This window comes from Ursus maritimus, unplaced genomic scaffold (genome assembly GCF_017311325.1).
Source record: "Ursus maritimus isolate PB19 unplaced genomic scaffold, ASM1731132v1 scaffold_18, whole genome shotgun sequence".
NCBI classification, from domain to species: Eukaryota; Metazoa; Chordata; class Mammalia; order Carnivora; family Ursidae; genus Ursus; species Ursus maritimus.
In genome coordinates, this window is record NW_024424230.1 from 35,967,897 (window position 1) to 35,986,645 (window position 18,749).

The window sequence follows — 18,749 nt, forward strand, 5'->3', positions numbered from 1 at the left end:
CTATGTCTCCCTTCATACTGTCTCCTCACCCTCAGGCATACTGCTCAGTCCCTTTCTCTTGTCCTCCTCTCCTTCTCAGTCATCCCACCAAACACCCAGATCCCCGCCGTGGCCACTGTAAAGCTTCTTCATCGTTTTTCTCCACAACACACAGGCCCCTTCCTCTGGACTTAACTAAAATCTGTCCTCCCCCAGAGCCCGCTAGCCTCACAAACCTCTTCTGGGAGAACTGGTCATTCTTTCTCAGGAGGTTCCGACAAGGGCTCACAGCTTCACGCTATTACTCCCAGACCATTTCTCCTTTACGTAGTACTTTTGTACTTTGTATAAAAGCCACTTCTTGTCTTTGATGCTCATGCCACAGTAGCTTTCAGGACTGTACTAACCTTGGCAATTTCTTCAAATACAATCCTTTTCTTATGGCTTTGATGCCTCACTACCTCATCTGCTAAGAATGTGCTCCTTCAGGTAATTACATTTTCCCTTGTATTTTAAACCTCCCCCTTACGGTACATAAAAATACACGCATACATATGACTTTGCCTCCATTCCTTTAGTGCACTACACCTTTTCTTCTTTGTTTTTTCTTTTTGTTAAGATTCTGTTTGTAAGTAATCTCTTTACCCAATGTAGGGCTCAAACTCACAACCGCGAGAGCAAGCATTGCATGCTCCACTGACTGAACCAGCCAGGCGCCCATGCAACACCCCTTTTCCTCTGTGTGGAAGCTTCCCGAGAGTAAGCTACACTGCATCTCTACTCCTGCATGGGGACATCAAATCTGCTGGTATTGAAGTGGCACCCGCCAGGGTCAAAGGAAATCGCATTACCAAACATAAACAAACACCTTATCTTCATCTCACAAAATCTCAGACAAACAACACTCCTGAGTTTTCATGACCGCCCTCCCCCTGGCAGCCCCTTCCACCTCTGACTTCCTGAGAAGCCTCTCTTCCTTTACTGACCTCCAGGAAGCTCTCCAACACTGGGTCTGTCTTGTCTAAGTCTACACGTGCTCCTGGCACAGTCTTCTGCACAGACAAGGCTTACACTACTACCTATGTTCTGCACCTTGAACAACTGTCTTCTGTAGTCAAATACTTCCAACCGAGCTCATCCTGCCACTTTCCATCAAAGCTGCCCCACCTCTGGGGGCCTACCCTCCTGCCAATTCATCAAACAGGGAAACCTGAAAGATATCTCAAACTCTGCTTTTATTACTACCCACATTCAGCGGTTCCCCATGTTATATAAATTCCACCACTGACATACTTCTCACATATATTTTCCTTTCTATTTCAGTATCACTTTAGTATAGGCCCCAAGAACTCCTCTAAACTGTCACAACATCCTTGCAGCTCGTCTCTTCTAGTACATTAGCCACATGACCACAAAAAGCTTTCTCCTGAAAGTCTGGATCCCATCAGGTTACTTACTCCCTTGTTTAAAAGCCTTCAATGGCATGCTACTACCTACAAAGAAATCCAAAACCCTCAGCATGCCATAAAAGGCCTTCTGTGATATGGCCTCTGCTAACCTCCCAAGCTTCCTCTGTGCTCCTTCCTCACGTTCTCTATCCATCAATTCTGTTCTCTCACTTGCTTGTCTTGCACATGCTTCTTTCCCTTGCTTATTCATCCAACCTAACAAACACCTGCTCACCCTGACACTGGTCAACATGAGCACTATTTCCTTACTGAGCCCTCTCAGACACATGCTCCTTCCGTTCTGCTCTTATGCACATCTCTAGAATGCTGTTTATCCTATTAGTATTTTACTATTATTCTTCCTCTCCTATTGGACTATAAGTTCCCTGAAGGGAGGAATTTTGTCTTATTTTTTGTTGTTGTTGAGCTGTGGATCATTAGCTCCTAACACACTGCCTAGCGTATATCGGAGTTTTAAAAACATTCACCAATGAGGCATGTGGGTGGCTCAGTCGGTTGAGTATCTGACTCTCGATTTCCACTTGGGTCGTGATCTTGGGGTTGTGGGATGGAGCCCTGTGTTAGAATCTGCGCTCAGCAGGGAGTCTGATTCTCTCCCTCTCTCTCCCTCTGCCCCTCCTGCTGCTCACATTCTCGCTCTCTTAAACAGATAAATAAATCTTAAAAAAAGAAAATAACATTCACCAAGTAGATCTTCACATACTAATTCTTTCTTACTTTCTTACTTTTTCGTGTCTTTGCGTTTAAAATAGAACTCCCACTATCAATGACAATGAATTAAAGTGGAGGGGAAAACTAATCTGTTCTATTTGGGAAAAGAGTATCTGAGTTACTGGTGGATGGTAATACCCACACTTTGAGTAAACTGCAGACAAGAGTTATAGTTCTAACAACAGTTAAGGAGGCAGCATTTTTCACCCAACAAGGTTACTAAACAGAAGAGCCATAGAGTAAAGCAGGAAAGTCAGCAAATTAATAGGCTGACTTTGAATTAAAGTATATTTTATTAAAACTTAAGGGGAAAGTGAAAATTAAGAAGTCAGGGGTTAGCCTAGGTATTACTATAGCCCAGTACTAGCCAATGAGCCTAATTTTAGGCAAATTTCCCAAGAAGAAATAAATAGGACTGGTTAAGTAATCTCATCTACAAAAATTACAGTAACTAGGCACGGTTAACCAATATAAACAAATATTTTTAGATTATAAACTTCAGGCAACCAGGTCCTCTCATTATAAAAATATGAAAAATTTAAATATGATCATATACTCAAAGCTTACATTAAAACAAATCATTCACATATAATTCCTAAAAATAGAATCACTATACAGCCAGATTTTCTATAATTAATCATAGAGAGTTCAGAGCTCAGAACACCTGAATTATTGACTCATAATGCAAAGTCATTTTGATTATGTTAAAAAAAAAAAAAAAAAGGAGGGGCGCCTGGGTGACTCAGTTGATTAAGTGTTGGACTCTCGATATCCGCTCAAGCCATGACCTCAAGGTCATGAGATCCAGCCCAGAGACAGGCTCTGCACTCAGGGGGGAGTCTGCTTCCCCCTCTCCTTCTCCCCCTTTGCCCTCCAACCCCAGCCTGCGCATGTGCAGTCAGCTTCCCCTCTCCCTCTGCCCCCCCCAAGCCACCACCTCAGCCTGTGCCCGCGCCTGCTCTCTCTCAAATGAATGTTTAAAAAAATAAAAATAATTAAAAAAAAAAAAAGGCAACATTTGTTTGTTGGTTTGAACACAAGGAGTTCAAAACTGAATTTTCCAGGCATCCACTGACAAAAATGTTAGTACTTCCAACCCAGGTCCTTCATAATAGTGTTTCCTTTCTTTTCCATACCAAATACTGCAATCTTACTGCAGCCTCTATTATATGGCCTCATCTTTACAAAAGCCCTTCCTCAAAGTGCTAACTGGAGCTATCTACAGCATTAACAAAAAGAACTCGCCAGATAACATCTATCTAGAATGATTTCCCTCAAAACTGAGATGGGAAGGCAAGGAAAAAACATCTTTTGATACCAGATATTATAATTTTAACACAGCATTGCTGGCATTACACTAATGCCATACAATTCTGTTGGTTCCAACTATTAGTTATTATTAGTTTAATAACAGTTGATATTAGTTTCCCCACATTACTTGGTAACACAACTTGCAGAAAATTAACCACGTGTAACACTGAACACAAATAATGAATTTAGCAATTCTATACATGATACTTTAATATTTTAACCATTGGAAGAACCCACTGGAAAACTGTTAGTTATATGATTGTCATTATTTAGGATGCCAGGGATTACTATTAATCTAAAAAAATTAAAATTTTATAATATCCAAATTAGTGAGCAAACTAGTAATATACTTATTAAAAAAGATGTATTATAAAGTATCACTCACCATCCCCAGCAGGAAGTCCTCGCTCCTTTTTTTCATCACATTTGTTGCATTCACTGAAGTAAAGCAGCAGGAACATATCCAAGAGTACCCAAATCAAGGAGGTGGCTAGGACCACCTTGCAATATGCAAATTTTCTCATGGCACTTAAGTCGAACGCAAAATTTTAAAATATATATATATAAATATACAAAGATCATGAAAATTATTCCAATCCAGTTTCATCAGAAATCACGTTCATAACCTATAGAGACAAAAAGAATAAAAGATTAACTTAAAAATATCAGAACCTTAAAAATGAACTATAAGATTATTTAACATGCACATGAAATTTTACTATTCAGAATAAATTGAAAAATCAGGCTTAAAAAATACTTGTAAAATACATAAAAATAGTATCAAGAATGTACAAATAGCTCCTACAAATAAACATACGACAATCCAATAGAAAAATGGGTAAAGTATATAAACAAGCACTTTGCAAAAAGCAAACCTGAATAGCCAATAAATGTGGAAAAGCACTCAATTAAGTGTAATTAGGAAAATGCAAATTAAAACAATAGTGTGCTACTATCTCATACCCATCAAACACACAGGGCTTAACTCCCTTCTATTCGACTGTTTTATTAAAAATGCTAAGCTGTTAGTTGCCACAGGAGTTTAAGAAACCAGCGATTCTCAGTCCATTTCGACCACTCAGATTCAGTTCCCAGGTCCCAAGGAGCAATAGTTCTCCTAGTTTTGTACTACAGCTGTTTATTGGGCTAATTCTTATCTCTCTCCCATTGAATCCCATCTAAAAACACTGAATGGTCACCAGCACTCAGGGAAAGAAAGTATAATGGAGAAGAAAAGATAAGATCTGAGACCTAATCCTGGCTCTGAAGTATTTTTACAGACTTCCCTGATCTTTAGTTCCTACTCCCCCACCCCTGCCCCTCAATCTGTTAAAATATCATGAGAAAATAACTAGAGAAACTGTCACCAAATTTGGAAAGTCATTTGGGATAGTCTGACTAGTAACATTCCTGCTACATAAGGAGCTCATCTTGGGGAGCTCTGGAGCACACGGAGGGACCTCAGAGAGGTTGGGAGTCATTCTGATGAACAGCAGTCAAGGAAGCTCAAAGGCCTATGTCACTGCTGACCAGGAGGGAGATAAGCCAAGTGCATTCAGATGAAGCAGATAGAGGAAACACACACTTTGCACACGTGCCTCACAATGAAAGCCAAATGAGCAGAGGGTCTGAAGGACTGGGCTGATGAGCAACACAGCAGCTTCTCAAAGGGCGCCTTTACGTTCCATGGTGGGCGGCAGAGGTATTTACCTGGACAATTCAGGCCAGGCCAGCGAGTTTATCTACGAAAAAGATATAATAAGTCTTGCCTACTTCACGAGGCTGCTAGACAGCAACCTGAAAAGCACCCCCCAAAAATTTTAAGTGATACTTATAATGTATTATCTGTGCTCTGTTCTCTCTGGGACTTTTGCTCTCTTGCCTATATTCCTCCTTTCATCAAACCAATATTTCCTGACTGAACAGTGAACAGGGATGTATGTTACTGCCGTATTCCTGCCTCAAAATTGTACTTACTCAATATTTGATATTGTGTCACATGCAGTGAGGACTACTGATGAGTATGGTAACCACGGTGAGGGGAGAACGAAAAACATTATAGTGCACAGCCTCATGAAACAATAGTTCTTGCCAGAAAAGCTAGACAGATATAAATTTATATTTTGAGCTACTTTACATGACAAGCTACCTCTTTCAGTCACTGGCAAAGCAAACAATCTGACTGCCAGTACAGTATCTGAAATTCAAAAGTAACTTTATGTTCTCGAAAATCTATTTTTTTTTAAAGCTTACAACCCAGATTACTTCAGTGCAAATCTCTATTACTTTGTATTCATTCCTATTTAATTTTTCAAGGCAGCACAATTAGACTCAAAAACTGAAGGTGAAATGCCGTGGGTAATGTATGTGTTTGGGAGAAGGAGTATGGAGGAAGCAGGAGGTGTAGGCAGAAAGGAGGATAAAGGGGAGGCATAAAGTCTTTGGGACCTTGGGTTAGGCAAAGTTTTCTCAACAAATCGTAAGACTGATTAAAATGATTTCACAATTATAATCTTCTTCAAAAGAAAATAAAAAACAAGTCACAAATTGGGAGCAAATACTTACAAATTACTTAGCTGATAAATGACTTGTATCCAGAAAAGGTAAAGAACTCTCAAAATACAATTAAAAAAACCCAATCCAATAAAAGAGGCAAAAGGTCTGAATGATCTTGTCACCAAAAAAGCGATACAGATGACAAACAAGCACATGGAAAGATGTTCAACATCATTAGCTTTTAGGGAACTGCTATTTGAGACCACAATGAAACACCACTAGGTGCCAATCTATATGGCTAAAGGGAAAAAGAAAAACGCCAAGTGCTAGCTAGGATCTGCTGCAGCTGAAACTGTAATATGGTGCCAGTGGAAATGCAAAATGGTACAGCCTCTCTGGAAAACAAGTTTGGCAGTTTCTTCCTACAAAAATCTGCGATTCCATTCCTAGCTATTTACTTAAGAGAAAGGAAAACATATGTCTACATAAAGACCTATACACAAATCTTTATAGACGCTTAATTGTAACCATTAAAATTTGGAAATAATCCAAATGTCCATCACCTGGTGAATGGATAAACAAACTGTAGTACGCTAAACAGTGAAATACTAACCCAGCAACAAAAAAGAACTCTTGATATATATGCAATGATATGGATGAATCTCAAAAGCATTATGCTAAGTGAAAGTAGTCACAAAAATGTTAGATACCGTATCCTGCATGATTTCATTTAAAGGGCAATCTGGCAAAGGCAAAACTATGGGTATAGAAATCAATCAGTGGTTGCCAGGGGCTGCGGAGGAAGGAGAGAACTGCCCAAAAGTGGAGTGAAGGAACTTGTGATCATGAAAACATTCCATATCTTGCCTGTGGTGGTGGTCAGACAACTATGTCCATTTGTCCAAACTTATAAGGGTGAGTTTCTGTGAATTCAACTTCAATCCCCTTAAAAATAGATAAATATGGGGGAATACTTCAATGAAACAATGTCGATTTTAGGAGGAGACAAATGGTGTACATTTCCTCAAATGACATATACCAGAATTTATCTTGGAAGTCACAATAGATTAAAGCCTTCCATTTGAAATGCATTTGACTGCCTAATTTATTTTAAAAGTTATAAAACCAGAATTTATGTGAATGTACAGTGATCAATTGTATCAGTAAATTTCTGATCCTACCGTAGCTACATGTCATACTGCCAAATTCCTCTGAAAACTGATCATTATTTTCTAGGGCTAAATAATTATTTTCTCCTACCCCTCATACTTCTAACCAAGGCTCTCCAGAAATTTCAAGCCTAAGAAGACACCTTGACAGTCATTACCTTTAGGAGAAAATGGAAGCTTCATTCCCTTGGACCTAAAGCTTTCGACTTCTGGGTACATTACAGTGCTTATCTTTCCTCTCACAAGAACACAGTACCCTTGGCTCCTAGGATCACTACCTGCATCGTATGACCCAACAGAGGTAGGAGAGACGGGACGTTTCAATAGATCTACTCAAGACTTAATATGTAGCTGGAACTTCTGCCAGAAAAACTAAAAGACTTAAAAATATGATAATCATCCTCTAACATAGTAAGGAGAGGCTAAATTATTTTATTTACCAGTTATATATTCTGTTTACTCTATTTCCCAATCAGAACCATAATCAAACATATTCATTCACTTATTAATTCGTTCAATGCACACAAACTCAGTAAATACAGAGAATGTGTCAAATGCATGGAATAGAAAAATGAACAGAATGCACACCCCTTGTGCCCTTATGAAATTTAGAGTTGGCTCCAGGAAAGCAGGGATTAGTCAAACAGCCACATATACATAAAATTTCACTGGTGATAACTTTTGAAGGTAGGTACACAGCAATATAAACATCTGTATTACAAAGATCGGACTTTGTCAGAAAGGCTTCCCTGAGGAAGACATGATTTGAGGGGAAAATAAGCATTGGGGGCAGTGAGTAGCAAGGGCTCTGTAGCAGGAAGGAGCCCAACACTGAAAGGTCAAGGGATCAAAAACAAAAGAAGAGGAAACTGTGATGTGAGATAAAACTGGAGGTGGTAAGAGTGGGCAGATTCAAGAGGTATTCAGGGACAAACTCAACAGGATTTAGGGACAAATTAGATGGGGGGAAAGAGGAGGAAATCCTGGCTTATACCACTGGATGCAGAGTGGTGCCAGACATAGAAACAGGGACCAATAAAACAGGACAAATTTTTGGAAAGAAGAAGCAAGACAGGAAGAAACTTCTATTAAGTTTGACTTTGGACATGTTAAGTATCAGGTAACCCTGATAACTTCAAGAAGAGATATTAACCACAGCTAAGGATACAAAAGTTTGGGGCCCAAAGGAGGGGTCTAGGGGCGCCTGGGTGGCACAGCGGTTGAGCGTCTGCCTTCGGCTCAGGGCGTGATCCCGGCGTTGTGGGATCGAGCCCCACATCAGGCTCCTCTGCTATGAGCCTGCTTCTTCCTCTCCCACTCCCCCTGCTTGTGTTCCCTCTCTCACTGGCTGTCTCTATCTCTGTCAAATAAATAAATAAAATCTTAAAAAAATAAATAAATAAAAAATAAAAAAATAAAACAAAGGAGGGGTCTAAGGTAAAGACATATGGATAGAAGCCCTAGCTCCTATGCAACGTCACTGGGGCAGCAGACTTTTAAAAAATCAATATGCAAAACAATTTTTGTGGAGTGTCATTTCCCTCCTAGCATGGGGCTGGACTTGGTGTCTTGCTCACACTCTGGGGAAAGCCAGCACCAATGTCAGAAGGATACTTAAGCATCCTTATAAAAAGGTCCACATGGTAAGAAACTGAAGCCTCCTACCAAGAAGCAGTACTATCATGCCAGGCATGGAAGTGAATGAACCCCTTTGAAAGCAGTCCCAATCAACCCTTCAGATGGCTGCAGCTCCTGCTGACATTTTGAATGCAATATCCTGAAAGATCCTGAATCAACACCACCCTGCTAAGCTACTCATGCACTCCTGGCCCAAAGAAAAAACAAGACAATAAATGTCTATTGTTTGAAGCCATTAACTTTGGAGGTAATTCATTATTCATCAATATAGGATTTCAACAACAAAAAAGGCTTAGAAAGAAAATTCTTTAATCTACAGTAAACATACTTAATGATAGGGCTGTTGACTTGTCATGCATTTCTGTAACGTAAGATGACTTATGCATCCTTACTTCATTTGACATCATGATAAAGTCTAAGCAATAAGACAAGAAAAGGAATAAGGATGAGGAGGAGAAAAAGACAAAATTATCTGCAGACAGCATGATTTCTATACAGAAACTCTAAAAGAAATCAACAGATAAACCATTAGAGCTAATTCATGACTTCATCAAGGTTGCTGAATGCAAGGAGCCGCCTGTGTGGCTCAGTTGGCTGTCTGCCTGCCTTTGGCTCAGGTCATGATCTTAGGGTCCTAGGATCAAGCCTGGCGTCGGGCTCTCTGCTTAGTGGGGAGTCTGCTTCTCCCTCTCACACTCCCTCGGTGCTCTCCCTAATAAATAAATAAAATCTTAAAAAAAAAAAAAAGGTTGCTAAATATAAGATGAACATATAACAATCATGCTCCTGTCTAGTAATAACTACTCGGAATATATAAAAGAAAACAAATCACATTCAAAATAGCTATAAAATCCCTAAGGTATCTGGGGATAAACTTTAAAAAAAAATAGGGGTGCCTGGGTGGCTCAATTGGTTAAGTGTCTGCCTTCAGCTTGGGTCATGATCCCAGGGTCCTGGGATCGAGTCCGGCATCAGGTTCCCTGCTCGGCAGGGAGCCTGCTTCTCCTTCTCCCTCTGTCCCTCACCCTGCTTGTGCTCTCTCGCTCTCTCTCTCTCCAATAAACAAATCTTAAAAAAAAATTAAAACTTTAACAAAATATGTGCAAGACATAGAAAAAGCTGTGGAGCTTTATTGAGGGACATAAGAGAACAACCAACTAATGGCTAGGAAAAAAAATAGCCTTTTTCCAAAATTAATCTATAAATTTAATACAATTCTAATCAAAACACAAGGAAGCTTTTCGGGACTGGATTTATAATAAAGCAGAAGAATCTAAAACCATGTGGTTCTCTAAAACAAACCCATACATGTACAGAAAACTGGACAGGTGCTACTACAAATCAGAGTAGAAAACTGATAGAGGGACAAATGGCTTTCCATATGGTAAAAAATAAATTTAGATCTTACCTTATACCAGTAACAAAGGTAAATCTGTGAAAAGATAATAACTAAAGCCAAAGTTGTCAAAACAAAGTCACAGCTATTCTGGCCTATTACCTACTAGCTGACGTAAGTATGGCTTTAGTCCTGTATAGTTTTTAATTTTATAGTTTCCACTTCCAGTGAAGTGTTTAAGGCCAACATTTCTCCCACTGTCTTTGAGTTGTCAAGTGATTACTTACTAAAATTTGGCACTGAGAAGACTCATTCACCAGCCAAAAACATGAACCAATTTTTAGGTATCAGCATACTCTCATTCTGAGTATTTAACAAAAATTAGCTAAGAACTAGTCTAAAAATTCTACACAAAATGATTTCCACATTCCACATAAATTTGGATATTCTTTTTCTCTAATTGTTTCCCAGGTGTTACTCCAACTTTAGAGGTCAGGGAAACATGTTTATCATCTGGGGTACTCATAGTAAAGACTCTCAGAAAATTTACCAGTATCTTGAATAAAATATCAGTTTCCAAGGTGATAAACTGACTTAACTTCTAGCAATATCTTTAAAAAATTAATATTTCTCCTAGTTATAAAGTGGTATATGCTCAATGCAAAGAACTTGGCAAACAAAAAAGTAAAAGAAAACCACCTATAAACCCTCATCCCATTTAAACACTACTACCAATTAGTTAAGTGTCCTCCCAGTCATCCGGAATACAGCAGATATGTCTCAAAGCAACTTTGTAATGTCTAGTTTGACTCAAACATTTTAATGTCTTAAATGAATGTTCTTATCAAGGAGAAAAGAAAGGAACTGGTGTGACTATAAAGGGGTAGCAAAAGAGGTATTTGTGGTGGTGGTGTATTTCGATTTTTCTTTTAAGTAATATGTTCAACAGACATTTCTAACCCTTCTTACATCCCAACTACTGAATATCACGTTCTAGGCAACATCAAATGTCTTATGGGTCATTTCAAACTAGCCTTGATATTTACAAAGCTATGTCAAATGCCACATATTGACGTACATGTAAAGAACAGACATAAAATAGATACAAACCAAGGGGGCTTCCTGGTTCATGATGCTGACCCTCGCTCTCCTTGCCCTCCCCCAAAGGTTTCTCCTGGTAACAGACCCAGCCCCCTGGCCAGAAGATAGTCAAGTGACCTAGGCAGGCCAACCACAGGACCTCACCCCTTGGTTTCTCAAGTCACAGAACTGGAGGCTATGCATGTAGCTCTGCAGTCAGCCACACTGCCCAACACATGGAGAAAGCCCACCTGCAGTCCAAGAGAATGAGTCCAAGCAGAGGCATACAGAACAAGAGGCAGAGGGTCCTGATGGTGACCAAGTCCCTGACTCTTCCTTACCTTCTGCAAAGAGCAGCAGTCCTTTTACTAATCCCTTTTCTGCTTAGAAGAGTTTGAAATTGGTTCCTGACACAACCAGAACACCTGGGATATGGGGGGGAGGGGAGGAAAGAGGAGGAGACCTATAGGTGAAATCAAATAGGTTCTGGTCTACTGATGAGGTTCCCTTCTACTAGTTATAAACATTGTACATCATGAGGCAAACTACACTATTTGAAAAGATACCTTTTAATACTCCAAATCACAAAAATATATCAACTATCAAAAGTACGTAGAAGGAACATCACTGAAATAAAGGATCACAATACAACATACATATATCATGTATCCACCACCCAGTTTAAGAATAAGAACATAATCTCTAAAGCTCCCTCTCCAATACCATCTCTTTCCCAGCTCCTCAAAGGCAACTTCTTTTTTTTTTTAATTTTCATTATTTTTTTGTATTATGTTCAGTTAGCCACTGTATAGTACGTAATTAGTTTTTGATGTAGTGTTCAATGATTCATTAGTTAAGTATAACACCCTCAAAGGCAACTTCTATTCCAAACTTACCATTCCCTCTTTGCCTGACAGTTTTACGCAACTGGTATCCTTAGCAATGCCTTCTTTATATTTGTCTGTTTCTGAACTGCTTATAAATGGAAAAATCTGTCTTGCCTTTTTTTTTTTTAATACCAAGTTCCTGAGACCCATCCATATGTTGCACGCAGTTACCATCAATTTGTTTTCACTACTAAATAGTATTCCACTGTCTTAGCACACCACAGTTTATCCATTTTACACTTAATGGACATGTGGTTCTTCCTAGGTTTCTATCGTTACAAACAGTACCGTTATGAACATTCCTACACATTTTCTGGCACACACGTGCAGGAGTAAGGGGGGCAGAGGTGGTAAACTTCTGCAAAGGGCAAGATGGTAAATATTTTAGGCTTTGCAAGACACAAGAAGTGCAGTGTAAGCATTCAACTCTGGTACTATACCACAAAAGCAGCCATAAATGATATATAAACAAGTAAGTGTGACAGTATTCCAACAGAACTTTATTTATGGACACTGAAATTTGAATTTCATGTAATTTCCATATTACAAATTACAAAATTTTTTTCACAATTTAAAAATGCTAGAAACCTTTTTTAACTCATGAGTTGTCATGCCAGCCCCTGATCTAGAGTACACACATAAGGGTATTAGGTCATAGGGAATGCATATTTTTCATATGACTAAACATGACCCATTTGTTTTCCCAGGTGGCTGAAGCAAAACAATAAACAAAATGAGAGCTCACCCGGATGTGTTCTATCCTTGGCAACACTTATTGATGTCAGACTTTCTTATTTTTTGAAAATCTGGTGAGTGTGTAGCTGGTATCTTAATGTAGTTTTAATTTGCATTTCCCCACTGTCTGACATTACTGGTCATTCCATTTCCTCTTCTCTAATGTGCCTATGAAGTCTAGTCCACTATTCTATTCAGTGGGTTGTTCTGTCTTTTTCCTACTAGCTTGTAAAAGATCTTTGTGCAGTCTGGATTCTAATCTTGTGTCGGCTACATGCAAAGCAAGAATCTTTTCCCAGTTTATAGCTTGTCTTCTTAATAAGAGGTGTCTTTTCTGGTTTACATTTTCTATGTCTTAAGAAATTCTTCTCTATCTAGAGGATGATTAAAAATAATGTTCTAATGTCTAAAAATTTTTAAGTTTTACCTTTCAGATTTAAGTAGAGATTCAACATCGCTTTCTCCCATATGGATAACCAACTGTCCTGCCACAATGTGTGTAAAGTTCAATCTCTTACTAAAGGTGTGCGTCCAATGCAAACTTTGTCATAAACCAGGGTTCTGTGTTCTGTTCCACTGGCCCGTCTAGCCTTACACCACACTGCTGTCTTACTTACAGCTTTATAATAATTCTTCATATACACTAAAGAAGTCTTCTGGCCTTGCACTACTTCTTGAGGAGGGCCGTGGCTACTTCTGACCAACTGGCCTTCCTTAGGTATAGCAACCATAATTACTAAAAATGATATTCCACCTACTGAAAAAAGAAATCTAGTAGTTAAAAATTTACATGTCTATGGTGGAACAATTCTACTATTAGGATTAAATTAATTTAAAAAATGATACAAGTCACAGAAAAGAAGCTAGTGATGAGTTCAAGAGCCATTTAAAAGAAAAATTCCAGGGGCACCTGGGTAGCTCAGTGGGTTAAGCATCCGCCTCTTGGTTTCAGCTCAGGTCATTATCTCAGGGTCGTGAGACTGAGCGCCTCGTGGGGCTCTGCTCTCACCAGGGAGTCGGCTTGTCCCTTTCCCTCCCCTGACTTATGTGTGTGTGCCTCTCTCTAAAATAAATATATTTTTAAAATGCTTTAAAAAAAATTCTGAAAATGTCTTACAAAATGACATCATTCTTAAAATTAATGTACAGCACCTAACTTTTATGTCTACTATACTGCTGTTCCTTAAAAAAAAAAAAGTTTCAGTATTTTAGAGTCACAATTCATTCCATGCTATCTGGATATTTACCAAGTCTTGGCCACCTACATTCCTGATTACCAGGTCAGGTACCACAGACGGTACAAGCCTGAGGCAATGATTCACACCATGGAAGCCCTTATCTCACAGTTAAACACCAATCTAAAAGCCGTACCGTTCACATTACAAAAGAGAAACATCAACTCAGGAAACCTGGCAGGAAAAAGACAAACAGATAGGGAAGTTTCTAAAGAGTTTTTATCAGAAGGCAGAATAAGATACTAAACTTTTCTGCAACAAGGTTTTCTTCTCTTTCTTTTTAAAAGATTTTATTCATTTATTTGACACAGCAAGAGCACAAGCAGGGGCAGTGGCAGCAGAGAGAGGGAAAAGCAGGCTCCCCGCAGAGCTGGGAGCTCTATGCAGGGTTCAGAGCTGGATCCGAGAACCCTGGGATCATGACCTGAGCTGAACACAATCACTTAACTACCTGAGCCACCCAGACGCCTCTGTCCTTCTACTTTGTTCTAAAGAACACTGTAACTGCAGGACCCATACCTGTGGGTTCTTACTGAAGAAATTGCATGGTTAAGTAAGTTAGGGAAATGTTATAGACTTTATATGCCCTGGGAGGTTCATACTGCATATTACTGCCCTAAAGATTCTGTGAAGTTCTGCAATAAAGAAACATACCTAACTTCATTAACTCAGAACTTCTCGTTTTCAGGCATGGAACTTTCCCCATCTACTTTGCCTTTTTTGCACAACACAATGCAGGTTTCAAACAGCAATAAATAAAGTAATAAAGACTGGTTTCAAATCTTAGGATCAGCTAATTTTTAAACTATGGGTTATTCTTTTTCTGCAAAACTGGTTATTTCTGTGCACCTGCAAATTCCATACAAGAGAAATCCCACCGTGTTCACATGAAGACCTTCATAAAATGAAGGTTAACTCTGTAATATCTTAATTTAACTGTTTAAAGTTCATATTTCTGCACTATTCTTTAACATATATAACACACATAGTTGCACACAAAAATGGTAAGTCCAGAGGTCACCATTATATAAATTCCGAAAAGAAAAGAATCTAAAAGAAGTGAAATTTAGCAACTATATTTATTATTATTTTTTCTAAGTTTAAAATATCATATTCTAAAGAATGTCTCAGCATTAAATGTTATATTCAACAACACAATAGGATGCTATAAGGAAAGGGTTAACACAGCAGGTCTGTTTTATTCAGGCCTTGCTAATCTCTGGGGGATGCCTGGAGCCATGGCAATGACCCCTGGCCAAACTCTGAGAACTGAATTTGTGGAATGTTCACAGTCACTGGGTAAGGATGTTAGAGGCAATGGGTCAGGACGTTATCAGGCTGTCAGCATTGTTTAAAGTAAGCATCAAGATTTATGATGTGCACCTGGTATCTGGTCGGTATTTAGTCACCAGGGCTGGCCACAGAAAATCATGTCCGTGTGATCCTCACAGAGGAAAGACATGAACATTTGTGTCTTATGTTCCTAGCGTTCACCTGTGTGTAGCTTTCTCCTGCTGTTTCTGTACCGCATCCTTTGCTGTAATAAACCCTAGCCGTGAGTACAACATTATGTTAAGTTGGGGGAGTCCAGCAAATCAAAACTAATGGGCAGTCATGGGACACCCCCCAAAATAAACACCATTAAAACAATTGGTTTGCCGTAATACCTACTTCTAAATGCTAAACGATCATAGTCACGATCTGCTTAAATGAATAAACCAATGTACAGGATAAAAGTTAACACAGCAGGCACAAGATTACTACCCCTAGAAAGACATGGTTGCAAGGTGGGCCCTTGACTAGCATCTGGCAACTTAAACGATAAGCAATTTCCTACACTGATATAAAACTTATCTTAAATGATAAGTGTGCCTAACTGTGCCTAACCTATTTGTACAAACAATACGGTTTGTGCCAAACACCTGATTTCCTTCTGGGAGACTGAAATTTTGGTACATGCTAGGCAGAGGGTGCCACCATGACCAGGCCCAGTAAAAACACTGGCACTGAGTCTAATGAGTTTCCCCAGCTGGTAACACTTCACATGTGTTGTCACAATTCATTGCTAGAGCACATCATGTATGACTCCATTGGGAGAGGTTCTTGGAAGCTTGTGCCTGGTTTTCTCCAGACTTCACCCCATGCACTTTTCCCTTTGCCAATACTGCTTTGTATCCTTTCACTGTAAGAAGTCTTAGCTGTTATTATGACTATTTGCTGAATACTGTGAGTCCTCCTAGCCAATCACTAAACCTGGGGTGGCCTTGGGAACCCCCAACACAATCAGCATATTGAAAGAGAAGAGAGTATCTATTAGGCCCAATGCTGAAATTCAAATCTGGGTTCAAATTCCAATTCCAACACTCACTAGTTAAACAATCCTAGCAATGTTACTTTTTATTTGCATAACCCAGGGGCTCTTCATTCCTTTGAGAAAAACATACCCACCTTATAGTCCCATTTTGCTAAATTAAATGAGGTAATTCACATCACTTATATATCATAGCACACACTCAGTAAATATTAAATAGTATTTCTAGAGGTACTTTCTTAGATGAAACAAAAAATCAGGAACTTTTATATTTGTACTGATGCAATGATTATTCAAATGTCCATGCAGGGTACTGCAAAAAGGAGCTCAGAGGTAACCTTTAACTCTGAATCTTCAACAATAATTCTATGAGTGATTTCCAGCCCACATGACAGGATTATTGGGTGAGCTCAAGCAGGTTAAACCCCATATAATAAGAACCTTTTTATTCCTAAACTTGATATTCATCTAGTCTTCAAATTGACCTCCCTAAGGAGATATGAATGCACTAATTAATTAGTACTGGGACTATGCTTGACGGTTACATTTCTCAAATAACTGAATTTGCATTTTAGTATAAGCCATTCACTTATGTATATATGAGGCATAAAGTCCCATCAGCATTAAGTGTGATACCTCCATAGCTGTAAGAGCAAGCCCCAAGGAAAAGAGAAGTGTAACCCTGAAGTCATTCACTCCCAGCTATCAACTTACCCCAAAGTGGTTTTTCAAATGAATTCATATCCCAAATCCAAATGTCCCACATTTCCTGTGGAAAAATAAATTTCCTAAAATCAGATTATTACAGAATAACTCTATCCTCCCCCTTATTACTTTAGCCACCCTATTCCACTGGACTTTAAGTCAGCCATAGCTGAGGGCAAAACCCATGTCTTATTTAGCTATTTCTCCAATGCTGAGCATGGGCACGTAACAGGTATTTCCCCAAACCTTGCACAGAATAGGTGTTCAGTTAATGCCTAGTACATGAACAAAATATTACTAAGATCCAACATCAAGCTCTGTGGAAATACTATAAAAGTGTCATTCCTCCTCTTAGAAATCTATCAGGATATTAACTTTCCAGGTGGGAAGGCCAAGACACAGAGATAGCACCTGCAGCAGGTACTGTTTATTTATTTTTTTTAAGATTTTATTTATTTATTTGAGAGAGAGAGATAGCAAGAGGGGAGGAGGAATGAGAAGCAGACTACCTGCTAAGCAGGGAGCCAGATGCTGGACTTGATCCCAAGACCCGGGATCATGACCTGAGCCAAAGGCAGCAGCTTAACCAACTGAGCCACCCAGAAGCCCCAGTACTGCTTATTCCTTATCCCACCCCCACCCACAATGTTACACTCCATTAGACCCCCAACTGAACTCAACTGATGATTCTCTGCTAGACTACCTATTCTTTATTCATTCAAGCTAGCCATGGCTGTACTATTCCTCTTCCTGGTGCAAGTGACCAAATCTCAACCAACAGGACCCGAGGGGTCACAGTGAGGAAAAATTATGCTTTCTCAGAGGTGCTGCAGGAGAAATTATACTCATAATGGGGGAGCTATTTATGTGTGGGGGCAGAAGGCATATGGGAAATATCTACCCCTTCCTCTCAACTTTATTCTAAACCTAAAGCTGCTCTAAAAAAATGTCTTTAAAAAAAAATTAAAGCATGAAAGACTTACACACAGAAAGGTGAAACAGTTTATACTGGACTAACCTTCCCACAAATAATGATTATAATCCCTGGCCAAAATGTAAAAACCACTACTGAAAAGCACTAGATAGGTGAAATAGGTGATGGGGATGAAGGAGGGCAACTTGTGATGAGCACCAGGTGACGTTTGGAAGCGCTGAATCACTGTACTGTACACCTGAAACTAATTTTACACTGCATGTTAACTAACTGGAATTCAAATAAAAACTTGAAAAAAAGAAATTAAAAAAAATTAGAGAAGCACTGGATAGCAACCAAAAGACAGAAAAGAGAAGACAACCCTTGAAACGGGAGCCATACTAGGTGAAATTTGCCTTTTTATGGCTGCTTGCCTGAGGGCAGAGACCACCCTGCACTGTGTAGAGCAGATGAAACTCAAGAGGGAAGTAACACACTCATCCGCTTGTGGGAAGGCTGGGGCTAAAAGAGCAACTGGAAAGTTAAGGAAGAAAATCCTAGACATATTTATATATGTAAACTCCACCACAATCCTTAGCTGAGCTCTGAACACACAACACAGGAGACTCCAGAGGCCCCAACGAAAAGCAACAGCTAAAATGTCTGAAATAACTGAGCAAGAGATCAGGTGTTGCCCAATGCAGGAGAAAGAGCTTGGAATTTAAGTCCAGCCAGTTAACTGCCCGCTAGAACAACAAAGAATCAACACTCTTT

The 18,749-nt window shown here is 39.3% G+C and overlaps 1 protein-coding gene across 2 annotated transcripts in view; it reads right to left on the minus strand.

Annotated features, from left to right (window-relative positions):
* GALNT1 (polypeptide N-acetylgalactosaminyltransferase 1) overlaps positions 1 to 18,749 on the minus strand; it is an 83,868-nt gene that overhangs the window by 62,966 nt on the left and 2,153 nt on the right. For both annotated transcript variants that reach the window (XM_008691243.2, XM_008691250.2), the window contains exons 2-3: positions 17,072 to 17,126; positions 3,856 to 4,096 (exon numbers count right to left, since the gene is read on the minus strand). In XM_008691243.2, the coding sequence (XP_008689465.1) occupies positions 3,856 to 3,994 (139 nt within the window). In that variant the 5' untranslated portion in view covers positions 3,995 to 4,096; positions 17,072 to 17,126. The remainder of the gene's footprint in view (positions 1 to 3,855; positions 4,097 to 17,071; positions 17,127 to 18,749) is intronic.